The sequence below is a fragment of the Macaca nemestrina genome, chromosome 10 (genome assembly GCF_043159975.1).
Source record: "Macaca nemestrina isolate mMacNem1 chromosome 10, mMacNem.hap1, whole genome shotgun sequence".
NCBI classification, from domain to species: Eukaryota; Metazoa; Chordata; class Mammalia; order Primates; family Cercopithecidae; genus Macaca; species Macaca nemestrina.
In genome coordinates, this window is record NC_092134.1 from 82,567,302 (window position 1) to 82,583,147 (window position 15,846).

The window sequence follows — 15,846 nt, forward strand, 5'->3', positions numbered from 1 at the left end:
AATTATTAACTTCTTTGCACTTACAGACCCAACACCACATGGAAGCCACCAAGGCTTGAGGCTTGCACCCTCTGAAGCCACAGCCTGAGCTGCACATAGGCCCCTTTTAGTCACAGTTGGGAAACAGGGCACCAACTTCCAAGACTGTACAAAGTAGCAAGGCCCTGGGCCTGGCCTACAAAACCATTTTTTCCTCCTAGGCCTCTGGACCTGTGATGGGAGGGGCTGCTGTAAAGACCTCTGACATGCCCTGGAGACATTTTCCCCATTGTTTTGACTATTAACATTCAGCTCCTTGTTACTTATGCGAATTTCTGCAGCTGGCTTGAATTTCTCCTCAGAAAATGGGTTTTTCTTTTCTATCACGTTGTCAGCCTGCAAATTTTCCAAACTTGTATGCTGTACTTTCCTTTTAAATGTAAGTTCCAGTTTCAAAACATCTCTTTGTGAATGTATAAAACTGAATGCTTTTAAGAGCACCCAAGTGATATCTTGAACACTTTGCTGCTAGGAAATTTCTTCTGCCAGATACCCTAAATCATCTCAATCAAGTTCAAAGTTCCACAGTTCTCTAGGGCAGGGGCAACATACTACTAGCCTGTTTGCTAAAGCATAGCAAGAGTCACCTTTATTCCAGTTTGCAACAAGTTCCTCATCTCCATCAGAGACCACCTTGCCTGGACTTCATTGTCCATATCATTATCAGCATTTTGGTCAGAGTTATTCAACAAGTCCCTAGGAAGTTCTAAACTTTCCCACATTCTTCTCTCTTGTCTGAGCCCTCCCAACTCTTCCAGTCTCTGCCTGTTACCCAGTTCTAAAGTTGCTTCTACATTTTGGGGTATCTTTATAGAAGTGCCCCTTTATCTCAATACTAATTTACTGTATTCATGTGTTTTCATATGCTATACAGATCTGCCTGAGGTTCGGTAATTTATAAAGGAAAGAGGTTTAATTGACTCAGTTCAGCATAGCTGGGGAGGCCTCAGGAAACTTATAATCATGGCAGAAGGCAAAGGGGAAGCAAGGCACCCTCTTTAGAAGACAGCAGAAAGGAGAAGTATCAAGCAAAGGGGGATATGTCTTATAAAACCATTTTATAAGAGGGATACCCTTATAAAACCATCAGATCTTGTGAGAACTCACCATCTCGAGAACAGCATGGGGCAAACCACCCTCATGATTCATTTACCTCCACCTGGTCTCTCTCATGACATGTGGGGATTATGGGGATTGCAGAGACTACAATTCAAGATGAAATTTGGGTGGGGACACAAAGCCTAACCATATCAAGCTCAATTCTTCTACATGTGGTTTGTCAATTATCCCAGCACCATTTGTTGAATAGGGTGTCCTTTCCCCCACTTTATGTTTTCGTTTGCTTTGTCCAAGATCAATTGGCTGTAAATATCTGGCTGTATTTCTGGGTTTTCTATTCTGTTCCATTGGTCTATTTGCCTATCTTTATACCAGAATCATGCTGTTTTGGTAACTATAGCCTTGTAGTATAGTTTGAAGTCAGGTAATGTGATATCTCCAGATTTGTTCTTTTTGCTTAGTCTTGTTTTGGCTATGCAGGGTCTTTTCTGCTTCCATATGAATTTTAGGATTGTTTTTTCTAGTTCTGTTAAGAACAGTGGTGGTATTTTGATGGGAATTGCACTGAATTTCTGGATTGCTTTTGGCAGTATCACCATTTTCACAATATTGATTCTACCCATCCATGAGCATGGGATGTGTTTCCATTTGTTTGTGTTGTCTGTGATTTCTTTCAGCAGTGTTTTGTAGTTTTCCTTGTAGAGATCTTTCACCTCCTTGATTAGGTATATTACTAAGTATTTTATTTTTTTGCAGCTGTTGTAAAAGGGGTTGAGTTTTCTTGATTTGATTCTCAACTTGGCCGTTGGTGTATGGTAGTGCTACTGATTTGTGTACATTGATTTTGTATCCTGAAACTTTACTGAACTCATTTATCAGATCTAGGAGCTTTTTGGATGAGTCTTTAGGGTTTTCTAGGTATACAATTACATCATCAACAAACAGCAACAGTTTGACTTCCTGTTTACCAATTTGGATGCCCTTTGTATCTCTTGTCCAATTGCTCTGGCTAGGAGGAAATTCTTAACTTTAACATAATTGAATCTAACGGTATTTTCCTTTGTTTTATACTTTTTGTGACTTAAGAAATCCTTCCCTAAGTTGAGGTCATAAAGCTATTCCTTACAGTATCTTATAAAGGTTTTATAGTTTTTGTCTTTCATATTTATTTCTTCCATCTACCTGGAATTGATTTTTGTGTACGGTGTAAGGTAGAAATTCAATTTTCTTATTTTCCTGTATGAATAACTAATTGTTTCAATGCCATTTAGTTTTTAAACTTTTTTGTATGGAAAATGTCAAATATATACAAAAATGGATTAATAAACCACATGTACCCATCACCCAGCTTTGGCAATTAACAATTCATGCCCAGTGTTACTACACTTTATCTCCATCTGCTTTCCCCAATGTCCAAAATTATTTGGAAGTAAATTCTAAGAATCAGTCCGGGAGAGGTGGCTCATGCCTGTAATCCCAGCACTTTGGGAGGCCTGGGTGGGTAGATCACTTGAGGCCAGGAGTTTGAGACCAGCCTGGCCAACATGGTGAAACCCCGTCTCTATCAAAAATATGAAAATTAGCCAAGTGTATTGGTCGTGCTTGTAGTCCCAGCCACTCAGGAGGCTGAGGCAGGAGAATCGCTTGAACCCAGGAGGTGGAGGTTGCAGTGAGCTGAGACTGTGCCACTGCGCTCCAAACAGAGACTCCATCTCAAAAAAAAAAAAAAAAAAAAAAAAAAAAGGTTTAGTCCTGTCTCGTTCTAAAATACATTGTGTTTGATTCCTTAGAGAAGAAATACTTCATTTGTGCTCTGATTCACTGAAGTAACAACATCAACACTTTAATAGCATCCATAGGTGTAGCTGATGCTAAGCCTCAGGATGCTGTTGCCCAGGCTCTTTACCATCACCTCCAGACTGTTTTTGTCTCCTGGTTTCATTTTCAGACTGGCCCTCCCACATAATGGGTCAGTGTCAAATACAAGTCCACATCCTTACAATCCATGATTCAAAAGGGAGAGAGAGAATGTCCTTTTCCAGGGTCCACAAATCAAATCCTGTAAAAGGACTCTGGTCTTCCTGGATCTCCTGCCCTTGCATTGGACCAGTCCCTGTGGAAAAAGGGATGGGGGCCTGTGATCTTGGCCAGATCTGGGCCATATGCACTTTCACTGATAACTCCTGTCAGAATCACATTGGATGAGTAGTGGGCCTGATCCCCAAAGGAAAGGGGTTTAGAGCAAATAGAAACAACAGATGTTCACTATAGAAAGCAGGAGTGAAAAACATGAAGTGGTTGAAGATTAGCCTTACCATAATTTTATTCTGATCACTTAATACAGTAGAGTCAAACAGGAATCCAAGTTTCCAACTTTATTTTTGGCATTGGAGAATCACAAAGAACCCTAGCTTCTTTACACTGCCACAGTTCAATGGAGTTAAAGCAATCAAGGTGTCATACAGCTCACTTGAGTTTTTAAAGGTTCTAAAAAGTGAGAATTCTACACCAGCATCGGTCATTGTTGCAGAATATCACCGAGGTCTGTTTAGTGTGTTGCTGTATACTGGGAAAGAGACAATAATGGTTTTTTTTTTCCACTAACCATTTGTATACATATGTAAGTAATATAACTTTTATTAATAAAAGTAAATGTGATAAGAAAATTCTAAGAATATTATAATTTTCAGTATTTTAATACTTATTTTGAAAACATAAGGTCTTTTAAAATATAATCACACTATTATACTTTAATATGAATTATAATTATTTAATGGCAACTCATTAAATGAAGCCAGCATTACGTTAATACCAAAAATCAAAGACATTACAAGGACAGAAGACTGTAGAAAAATATCCTTTATGAAGAGAGATGCAAAAATCTTCAATAAAGTATTGCAGATTAAGTTCAGCATTATATAAAAACGATAATATATCATGACCAAGTAGTGGTTATTCTGAGAATACAAGACTGGTGGTTCAATATTAGAAAATAAGGCCAGGTGTGGTAGCTCATACCTATAATCCCAGCACTTCAGGAGGCCAAGGCAGGCCAATCACTTGAGCCCAGAAGTTCGAGATCAGCCTGAGGAACATGCCGAAACCCTATCTCTACAAAATACAAAAACATTAGCTGTGTGTGGTGGCACATGCCTGTAGTCTCAGCTACTTGGGAGGCTGAGATAGGAGGAATGCTTGAGGCTGGGGAGGTTGAGGCTGCAGTGAGCCGTGATAGCACCACTGCACTCCAGCCTGGGTGACAGAGTAAGACCCTGTCTGAAAGATCTAAATAAATGGAGAGAGGCACAGAGCAAGATGGCAGAATAGAAGCCTAAACTGTTCATCTGTCCACTGGAGCACCAAATTTAACAACTAATTGCACACAGAAAAGCACTGTCACAAGAAATAAAAATTAGGTGAGCAGTCACAATACCTGGTTTTAACTTTGCATTGCCAAAAGAGGCATTGAGGAGGGCAGGAGAGACAGTCTTGAGTCTAACACCCCTCCACAGTCCCCTGGCAGTGGCCCTGCAGCGCACAGAGAGTATCTGTGTGCTTTGGGGAGAGAGAGTGACTTTACACTGAACTCAGTGCTGCCCTGTGAGAGTGGAACCAGTGCCCATGCATAGAGGGGGCATTTGGACAAGCCCTAGCCACGGGGAAAATTGCCCATCCCAGCAGTCGGAACTTGAGTTTCACAGCCAGCCTCACCACCGCGGGCTGTAGTGCTCTGGGGTCCTAGGTATACTTGAAAGGCAGTCTAGTACACAAGGACTGCAATTCCTGTGCAACCCCTAGTGCTAGGCTGGGCTTAGAGCCAGTGAACTAGGGGGGCACATGACCTCAGGCAACACCAGCTAGCATAGCTAAGGGAAGGCTAACACCCTCCCTCCCCTGGCCCCAGGCAGTCCAGCTCATAGCAACGAAAGTGAGTCCTTCCTTTGCTTAAGGAGAGGAGAGTGGAGAGTAAAGGGGACTTTGTCTTGCATCTTGGATACCAACTCAGTCACAGAAGGATAGGGCGCTGGGCAGAGTCATGAGGCCTCCATTTAGGCCTGAGTTCCCAGACAACATTTCTAGACACACCCTGGGCCAAAAGGGAACCTGCTGCCTTGAAGAGAAGGATCCAATCTTGGCAGGATTTATCACCTGCTGACTAAAGAAACGTGCTGGCTTCGAGGGAGACCCAGCGCATTCCCAGCTGTGGTGGCTATGGCGAAAGACTCCTTGTGTTTGCGAAAAGCGGAGGGGAAAGCAAAGGGGACTTTTTCTTGCACCCGAGGTACCAGCTCGGCCACAATGGGCTACAGCAACAAGCAGGCTCTTGGGGCTCCCCGAATCCAGGGCTAGGCTCTTGGATAGCATTTCTGGACTTGTCCTGGGCCAGGGGGGACCCACTGCCCTGAAGGGTGAGTCCCAGACCTGGCAGCATTGACCACAGGCTGACAGAAGAGCCCTTAGGCTTTAAGCAAACATCGGCAGTGGCCTGGCAGAGCCGCCAGTGGGCCAGTGGTGCTGGTGGCCACAGGGAGCGGCTCCATTGCCTGTGGAAAATGGAGGGAAGACTGGGAAGGACTTTGTATTGTGGTTTCAGTACCAGCTTAGCCGCAGGAGAACAGGACATAGGGTAAATTGCTAAAGGTTTTTTTTTTTTTTAATTTCTCATATTTCTCTATTTTGCTTAACATCCAGATCCTGTATTAGGTGCACTGAAGTTTAGATGTGTTTTATCTTCTAGGTTAATTGAATATTTTATTTTATTTATTTATTTTTGAGACAGAGTTTTACTCTTGTTGTCCAGGCTGGAATGCAATGGCATGATCTCAGCTCACTGCAAACTCTGCCTCCTGGGTTCAAGTGATTCTCCTGTCTCAGCCTCCTGAGTAGCTGGGATTACAGGCACATGCCACCACGCCTACCTAAATTTTTTTTTTTTTTTTTAGTAGAGATGGGGTTTCATCATATTTGTCAGGTTGGTCTTGAACTCCTGACCTCAGGTGAATCGCCCACCTCAGCCTCCCAAAGTACTGTGATTACAGGAGTGAGCCACCATGTCCAACCTGAATCCTTTATTTTTTTTTAGTGGCTGATTTTGTCCCAAGTAATTATTTTTGCTTTAAAGTCTATCTTGTTCAATATAGTTATGCCAGCTTTCTTTTGGCTAGTATTTGGTATAAGTTTTTCCATGTTTTTACTTAAAGTACCAAGTCTTCAGCCTTGCTGTTTCCTTATATTTTAATTTACTTCTTATAAGCAACACATAGTTAGATTTTATTTCCTAATTCAACCTGACAATCTTTGTCATTTGACTAAATGCCCAGTTCGTTTACATTTATTATGATTATTTATACATATGGACTGATTTCTACCATCTTATTTTGGGCTATTTGTCCCACCTGTTTCTTTTTCTCTCCTTTCTTGTCTTCTTTTGGATTGATGAATGTTTTTACTGGGTATAGAATTCTAGGTGTTTGTGCACAATGATAAAGTGAAAAGTAAAGGGCCCTTTTGTTCTCTTTTTGTCATCTCCAGAAGTAGAGTTTGAGCTTGTGAAAAACCATGGTTCATATGTATTTGGCATCCTTCGCCTACCACAATACTTAGTACATAGTTAATTAATAGGAATTCCATTTGTTTTGATTATCTTTGACTACAATTGGCATTAGATGTGGCCTTTCCTTTTAAAAAATGTATTGCTAAGAAGGCAGTTTTTGTTTAAATGTTTTGTAAACTTAGCCTATGTTATTTGCAACTTTTCTGAATTAAAAAAAAAAATTAGCAAGCCTTTTCCCCAGATGCGATATTAAATTCTAAGAGCTGTCAGTTGGGCAAAAATGTTTAGATCATTTTTTTCCCAAAATTAATTATTAAATTACCATACCTACACTCCTTACTAAATTTCCTCTGGTCTACTTGATCTTTCATTTATGGAATGGTACAGTATTAAGGTACCATTTATAAACTTCTAAAAAAACACTACAACCCAGTATGCATTATTTATGGATCCATGTCAATATTAAAACATGGACTGGGCTGGGCGTGGTGGCTCACGCCTGTAATCCCAGCACTTTGGAAGGCCAAGGTAGGTGGACTGCTTGAGCTCACTAGTTCAAGGCCAACCTGGGCAACAGGGCGAGACCACGTCTCAAAAAAAAAAAAAGGAAAGAAAAAAAGTTATTTTGGAGTTAGAGCTGTGTAAATCAGCGTGTAAAACTTCTGTGATTTTAAAATGGAGGGTTGCCATCTAGTGGACACATTTAAATATAACCTTTAAAGTCTTTCATAGTAAGTTATGACGCAATGGAATAAAGCTTTCCAGACTCTTCCACACCACACGTTAAGAAAGAAAGTATATTCTGATAGTTAAAACAACAATTTGGAATTTATCAGATCTAGGTATGAACCCTAGTTTTCTTATTTACTGTGTAACCTTGGGCAACGTTTCAAACCTTTCTGTACCTTAGTGAGTTTGAACTCAGAACTTCATTGATTTAACACGGTTCCCAACTTACAAAGGTTCGACTTACCATTTTTTGACTTTATGATAGTGTGAAAACGATACTCATTCATTAGAAACCATGCTTCAAATTTTGAACTTTTCCTGGGCTGCTGATATTCAGTATAATACTCTGGCAATGTCGGGCAGTGGCAGAGACCCGCAGCTCCCAGCCAGCCACGTGATCACCAGGGTTAACAACTGTTACTCTACAGTGCACTGTGTTGCCAGATGATTTACTTGTAGGGTAATTTAAGCATTCTGGATACGTTTAAGGCAGGCCAGGCTAAGCTATGGTGTTGGCTAGGTTAGCTGTATTAAACGCATTTTCAATTTACAATACTTTCAACTTACCATGGGTTTATCAGGATATAACCGCATCATTAACAGTAGAGGAGGTCAGGCGTGCACACCTGTAATCCCAGCACTTTGGGAGACCAAGGCGGGTGGATCACCTGAGGTCAGGAATTCCAGAACAGCCTGACCAAGGTGAAACCCCACCTCTACTAAAAATACAAAAATTAGCCAGGCGTGGTGGCACTTGCCTGTAATCCCAGCTACTCCAGAGGCTGAGGCAGGAGAATCGTTTAAACCCAGGAGGCGGAGGCTGCAGTGAGCTGAGATCACACCATTGCATTCCAGCCTGGGCAATAAGAGCAGAGCTCCATCTCAAATAAACAAAACAAACAAAAACAAAACAAAAAAAAAACAACAGTAAAGGAGCATCTGCATTACAAAGTCCTCCAGTGAACTAGACTAGACTGTGGGGATAGTTTCCTAGACTGTGGGGAGATAGGAGAGCACAGAATTAAGACAGTCTCCCCCTAGAGTTTAATAAGGGTTGTGTTAGGTGTACTGGGGAGGGACTACTATTAATATTTTAGAATGGGCAGTTAGAAATTGGGTTTAAATCTTGGATCCCTTAATAATGCTTATATAACCTTAGGCAAATGCCAGTCTCGAGGATGACATTAAGACCTAAGTTCAACAAGAGCTGTATCACTGCTTCGTTCATCACTCTTTTCCTAGTAATGCTTGGAATAGAAAAGGCCTTCAATAAATATCTGCTGAGTGAATGAATGACATTACCTTAGCATTACCTGAACACATTTCCTGGTGCATAAGCACTCAATAAATTTCAGATATTAAGGAAATTACATGACTATGTATATTATGTACATAGAAACCTTGGACTTAAAATAATTTTAGATTGATACATAATTTACCAGTTAAAAATTGTTATATACACTTACTAAAGGCAGAAAACTGCTGCATGTAACCCTATCAATATTGAGGGAAGGCCAGGCATGGTAGCTCACACCTGTAATCCCAGCCAAGGATTGCCTGAGGTCAGGAGGTCGAGACCAGCCTGGCCAACATGGCAGAACGCTGTCTCTACTAAAAATAGAAAAATTAGACAGGCATGGTTGTACACGTCTGTAATCCCAGATACTCGAGAGGCTGAGGCAGGACAGTCGCTTGAACCTGGGAGGCAGATTGCAGTGAGCCAAGATTGTGCCACTGCACTTCAGCCTGGGCAACAGAGTGAGACTCCACCTCAAAATATATATACATATTTTTTTTTCCTATACACACACACACACATATATAATTTTATCTATATAGAGGAAAAGGATCTCAACCATGCAATGGCAGAGAGATAGAGTCTCTAATGCCTACCTATGTCTGCTACAAAAACATTTGCACCAATAAAGGGAGACAGTTATCAGAATCTCAATCTCAAAAGTGGGAAGAGGGGTGGTGGGCACAGTGGCTTACGCCTATAAACCCAGCACTTTGGGAGGCTGAGGTGGGTGGATCACTTGAGGCCAGGAGTTCGAGACTAGCCTGGCCAACATGGAGAAATTGCACCTCTACTAAAAACTATAAAAATTAGCCAAGTGTGGTGGCACACGCCTATAACCCCAGCTACTTAGGAGGCTGAGGCAGGAGAATCACTTGAGCCTGGGAGGTGGAGGTTGCAGTGAGCCAAGATCACGCCACTGCACTCCAGTCTCCAGTCTGGGCAACAGAGCAGAGCAAGACTCTGTCTCCCCCCCCCCCCAAAAAAAAAAAAGTGGGAGGAGGGGGCGTTAAATGGCCTAAACCTCTTCCAAATGACTGTCCCTCAAAAATTCCTGCCAAACTCTCCTAGAACAGCCTTCTGAATTCCACTATCTTGAGGTATGTGTTCCTTCACTTTTATAGTAAAACAAACAGTATTTATTAAAAACAGGCCAGGCGAGGCGGCTCACACCTGTAATCTCAGCACTTTGGGAGGCCAAGGTGGGCAGATCACTTGAGGTCAGGAGTTCGAGATCAGCCTGGCCAACATGGTGAAGCCCCATCTCTACTAAAAATACAAAAATTAGCTGGGCATGGTGACACATGCTTGTAATCCCAGCCACTTGGGAGGCTGAGGCAGAATTGCTTGAACCCAGGAGGCAGAGGTTGCAGCGAGCCGAGTGGGATACTGCACTCTAGCCTGGGTGATAGAGCGAGACTCTGTCTCAAAAAAACAACAAACAACAAAAAAACCCTACTTTGTACAACAGAGTAAATGATGTAATGATGATTATGATTAGGTTTTGATGTACTTTGTAAAGCTATGAAATTTTTTTTTACTATAACCTGTGATTTTTCCTTTAAAGTAGCTGTTAAGCCCTTAGTCAAATTTCATTTTATCAATTTTATAGCATCTTTTGTGGGAATCTGAACTGCCATCATGACAACTCATTATATAATTCCAAGCCATAATACATTTTTTGAGACATGGTCTTGCTCTGTCACCTAGGCTGGTGTGCAGTTGTGCAATCACAGCTCACAGTAGCCTCGATCTCCTGGGCTTAAACTATCCTCCTACCTCAGCCTCCCGAGTAGCTGAAACTACAGGTTCCTGCCACCTTGCCCAGCTATTTTTTGCACTTTTTGTAGAGGCAGGGTTTCACCACATTGCCCAAGCTGGTCGCAAACTCCTGTCACCAAGCAATCCCAATGCCTCAGCCTCCCAAAGTGCTGGGATTACAGGTGTGAGCCACCTGCCTGGCCTAATACACATTTTTATATCCCTCCTGTGACCCCATATTTTAACTGGAGAAGAACGCAAGTTTAACCTAGTAGTTGCAATATAATTATTGCTGGCCAGGCGCGGTGGCTCACGCGTGTAATCCCAGCACTTTGGGAGGCCGAGGCGGGCGGATCACGAGGTCAGAAGATCGAGGCCATCCTGGCTAACACAGTGAAACCCCGTCTCTACTAAAAATACAAAAAAAATTAGCTGGGTGTGGTGGCGGGCGGCTGTAGTCCCAGCTACTGGGGAGGCTGAGGCAGAAGAATGGAGTGAACCTGGGAGGCGGAGCTTCCAGTAAGCCGAGATGGTGCCACTACACTCCAGCCTGGGTGACAGAGCAAGACTCCTTCTCAAAAAAAAAAAAAAAAGAAAAAAAAATATATATATAAAATTGCTGAATGAATAAATATAGTAAGAATTCCAAAATGCTAACAAATGCCCATTCTTCCTGCTCTGTTCAATATTATTAAAGGAGTATCTTATTACCCTGTGTGTTTGTGGACAATAATCTATTTCCATAAATATATAAATGAGTACATTGATAAGTAAAATAGCAAGTTGAACTAAGGAAATAATTTGATTGATTAGTCTTTTGCATTTTGGAAGTCTAATTTCATGTTTGGACTATAATCCCTTAAAAAGTTGGTAAGTCCCACATTGGATTCCAATTAGAAAAACATACAGGAAAATAATTTGTTATGCATTTATGGAACCATTAATGGTTTGCCCTGGCGTGTTTCATATAGCTAGAGTAAGTAACTGGGTCCAGTGAGCAAGGCCCTATACCAGAAGTCTGAAGGCAGCAGTTTACAAATATTTGCAGATGTCCAGCTGTTAAGGCACTAAGAGCTAGGCTACCTGTTGTAGACAAGCATGGTGTCTACCCAATAATATATTATCTGTTGAAACAGTCTTTTGACATAACCCAGTGACCTCATACCTCCCATGTTTTTAGGCCTAATGGGCCACCAGTTTGAGAGTCTGGCTTTATACAAGGTAGTAAGTGGTATAAGTAATCCCCCTGGTGATCAAAGTTTTTTTTCTTTTCTTAAAGTGCTGTCAAGTCAACAGAGTCCCATTTTAAAAGACCCTTTTAATGAGAAATTTCATCAGGAGGGTCAAACACAAATGTATCAGTTAAGATTTCTACATAGTATTAGGATAATTAACAGTATGGCCACCAGCAAGCTTATCATTAATATACCAAGCATTATATTTTACATTCGGTAAACTATCAAATGTCCTTTAATTTCACAGACAACAATATGATACATACTGTGTAAGAAGCACACAACAGTTCTGCAGTACAATTTTAAACTGTATACAAATTGGAAATACAGATGTTAAACACTGGTGTACTGACAGTATTTCTGAATTTTAGATAAACTGCATACAAAATTTACAAAGCAAGTATTAGCCAATTTGAAAACTTTACTTCCTATAATATAAAAATGATACTTTGAGACGCAAATTTTACTAAAGTATATAAACATTTAAAATAATCATTAAAAACTCAACATTAGAATTTATAAAGATTAGCTATAAAAATATATTGGCAGTCACTTTTCTTATAAAGGTACCATTCACTACATTACAAAATAGTCTCTAACATAAAATTGCCTTAATAACTATAATCGAATCTGATAAACCTTACATTATTAAATTGATTATAAAATCTTCTTAGAAAAACTTTGGTATGCATCTTCAGAAGGTTTTTAAAAAATAATATTTTAAGGGCCTGTAAACATTCCATTCTATTAAAGCACAGCAGAATAAGTAATGGATATTCAACTGCATACAGAATATAGAATCAAAAAAACAATTTATTATGTATTTGTAGAAAATCACCATTACCAGAGTAAGCAAAAAAACCAACTATTTAAAAGTATCAAACTTTTAAACAGTTCTTTTTCCATTCTGATAAAAAATGTTATAAAATCACCATACTCCATTCATGTACCTTAGATGCCTTTTAGGATAAGATCTTAAAAATAATTAACCCACTCTCAAAAATCCATTCAAGTCCAATAAACAAACTTTAAAAGACCCACTGAAAAAGACTTGACAGTAGAACAAGTATACATAATCAGAACACATACTTTATATATTTAGTAATGTACTAGGTTTTCTCTTACCTTTGTAATTTAGAATTTATTGGCAGAAACACACACACACACACACACACACATATATAGATAACTAAAAAAGGTAAATTTCAGCAAACAGAAATGCAAACCTGTAGGGTAAATTGATTTACTTTTAAAAATTCAGTTTATCAAATTTCATCTTCTCTGCCATTTTGGATTGGCAACTATTGGTTACTTAGAAAATTTAGACTTCTGAAAGTTCATTTCTTGCTCCTTGAATATGTTTAATTTCTACAAAGCTTCCAGTTGTGCCCGCAGTTTCCTTGAGGTCATTTTTCACTTTCTCCTTCTGTCACTAGATATCGTGCATAAGATAGTTATCCTTGAGTTGGAAAAGCCTAAATAAAAAGTTTAACTTTTGACCTTTTAATTTATAAAACTCCACTAAGAAATCCATTTAATTTTTATGCAAGTTCACAAAAATATTTTCTTTCTTAAGAATCAAACACTTTTATTGGAATAAAGATCCTTCAAAGTTTTTAACTCTTCTATTAGAGTTTTATTTTGATTTTCCAGGACTGCAACTCGGTTTTCCAGGCATTTCACATATTCTTTCTTCTTTCTGCGACATTCTCGAGCAGCTTCTCTAAATATGAGCATTAAAAAATCATTGTTAGAAAAAACTTCACGTTCTTTTTTTTTTTTTTTTTGAGACAGAGTCTCGCTTTGTCGCCCAGGCTGGAGCACAGTGGCCGGATCTCAGCTCACTGCAGGCTCCGCCTCCCGGGTTCACGCCATTCTCCTGCCTCAGCCTCCCGAGTAGCTGGGACTACAGGCACCCGCCACCTTGCCCGGCTAGTTTTTTGTATTTTTAGTAGAGACGGGGTTTCACTGTGTTAGCCAGGATGGTCTCGATCTCCTGACCTCGTGATCCGCCCGTCTCGGCCTCCCAAAGCGCTGGGATTACAGGCTTGAGCCACCGCGCCCGGCCTAAAAACTTCACGTTCTTTAAATGGTAAATGTTCTTCAGTAATTTTCCGTGGTCACCTTTTTTTCTCTTTAAAGTATCATCTACACATAGTGAACACATAGATCTTAAGTGTAGAATTCAGTCAGTTTGGCAATTGTGTGTACCTATATAACCCACACCTGTCAAGAAAACAGAACACTCCCACTGTCCTAGAAAGTTCCCTCATGCCCCTTCCTAGTCAGTCCCCTTCCAAGCAACCATTGTTTTGATTTTTATCACCAGAGATTAGTTTTTTTCCTATTCTAGAACCTCATATAAGAGTGTCATGCACTACGTACTCTTGTATCTGGTGTCCCTTCACTCAGCACATCTGAGATTCTCATCCATGTTGCTGTGTGGGGGGTTGTTCCTTTACATTGCTGGACATATTCCACTGTATGAATATAACCACCATTTGTTTATCCAGTCTCTTGGGCTGTTTCTAGGGTTAGCTGCATAGGCACGTTTTTGTGCCAGTCTTTTTGTAGACAGGTTTCATTTCTCTTGAATAAATACCAAAGAGTAAAATTATGGGTCCTCTGGTTAACTTCTGACACATTACTTCTTTTATTTAAGTTCAAATTACGAACAATGCTTAAGCAAATACTCAGTTCTGTGCATGTCCTCTTAAAACATTTCTGTGAAGTCATATGTAAGTTTATATACATATAGAAATAAGAAGTATTGTCCAGGCATGGTGGCTTATGCCTGTAATCCCAGCACTTTAGGAGGCCAAGGCGGGCAGGTCACCTGAGGTCAGGAGTTCGAGACCAGCCTGGCCAACATGGCAAAACCCCATCTCTACTAAAAATACAAAAATTAGCCACAGTGGCACATGCCTGTAATCCCAGCTACTTGGGAGGCTGACTGACACAGGAGAATCACTTGAAGCTGAGAGGCGAAGGTTGCAGTGAGCCAAGATCGCGCCACTGCACTCCAGCCTAGGCAACAGAGCAAGACTCTGTCTCAAAAAAAAAAAAAAAAAAAAAAAAAAAAGAAACAGTACTATTTTAAGATTTTCATGCTATATATGTAGATACTATTTGCAACTTGCTTTTTTAGTACACATCTCTCCTTTTAAAAGCACTATACAAAATCTATCACCTCACAAAAATACTTTTATTTATTTTTATCTTTAAGCTCTGTTGGAGTTAACAGATTTTTAAGTGGCTTCCAGTAAACATTCTTTTTCTTTTTTCTTTGTTTTGAGACAGGGTCTTACTCTGTCACCCAGGCTGAGTGCAATGGCACAATCACGGCTCATTGCAACCTTGACCTCCTGGGCTCAAGATATCCTCCCACTTCAGCCTCTCAAGTAGCTGGGACTACAGGTGCACACCACCACATCAGCTAATTTTATTTTTGTAGAGATGAGGTCTCAGTATGTGGCCTAGGCTGGTCTCACTCCTGGTCACAGTGTTGGGATTATGGGCGTGAGCCACCCGCTCAGCCTCCATTCTTTACATGTATTTCTACACATGTATTTCTTGCAGGATCACAAGCTATACTCACTTAAAGTCAAGAGATAGTGCCAACCTATATCCATTGAAGTACAGAGAAATGGGGGGGCAGGGCGGGGGGAAAGGAAGCAAAAATTCCCAGAGTCAAACTAGAAAGAAAAAAGGGGAAAAAAAGATTTGCCAAATTGTCCTCCAGAGTATCTGTACCATTTACATTCCCACGGGCGGTACAAGAGAGTGCCTGTTATGAACATCTTAAAATGGTTGTCAGTCTAGTGGCTGACAAAAAGTGAACCTCACTGCTTTAACATTTCCCTGATTATGCACAAAGTTTGGAATAACCTCATTGTTTACAAGGCCGTATTTCACAGACCAGTTTCCTTCCGTTAGGTCTCTTATTTACAGAAATGAATCTTTATATAATCTATACATCTTATAATTATTTCTCTGTATATAAAAGTTGCAAATATATTTCCCTTATTTTTAAGTTTGTTTACGTTATCTTTTGTCACATACAAGTAGAAATGTGGGGCAAGTAGATACCATAAAACTCCGTATTTCCCCCAGTAATGTATGTGAGGTACCCCTTTCCTTATATGCCCAATGACAGTATTACCACTTTATAA

At 40.3% G+C, this 15,846-nt stretch overlaps 1 protein-coding gene across 13 annotated transcripts in view; it reads right to left on the reverse strand.

Annotated features, from left to right (window-relative positions):
• Positions 1 to 3,542: 3,542 nt before the first annotated feature.
• The window catches only part of LOC105474364 (activating transcription factor 1), a 69,108-nt gene continuing 56,804 nt past the window's right edge, over positions 3,543 to 15,846 (reverse strand). For 12 of the 13 annotated variants that reach the window (XM_071071727.1, XM_071071724.1, XM_071071723.1 and 9 more), the window contains one exon: positions 11,738 to 13,397. In XM_071071727.1, the coding sequence (XP_070927828.1) occupies positions 13,253 to 13,397 (145 nt within the window). In that variant the 3' untranslated portion in view covers positions 11,738 to 13,252. Of the gene's footprint in view, positions 3,665 to 11,737; positions 13,398 to 15,846 lie in introns of those variants that run through there. The other variant, XM_071071729.1, reaches the window with a different exon arrangement.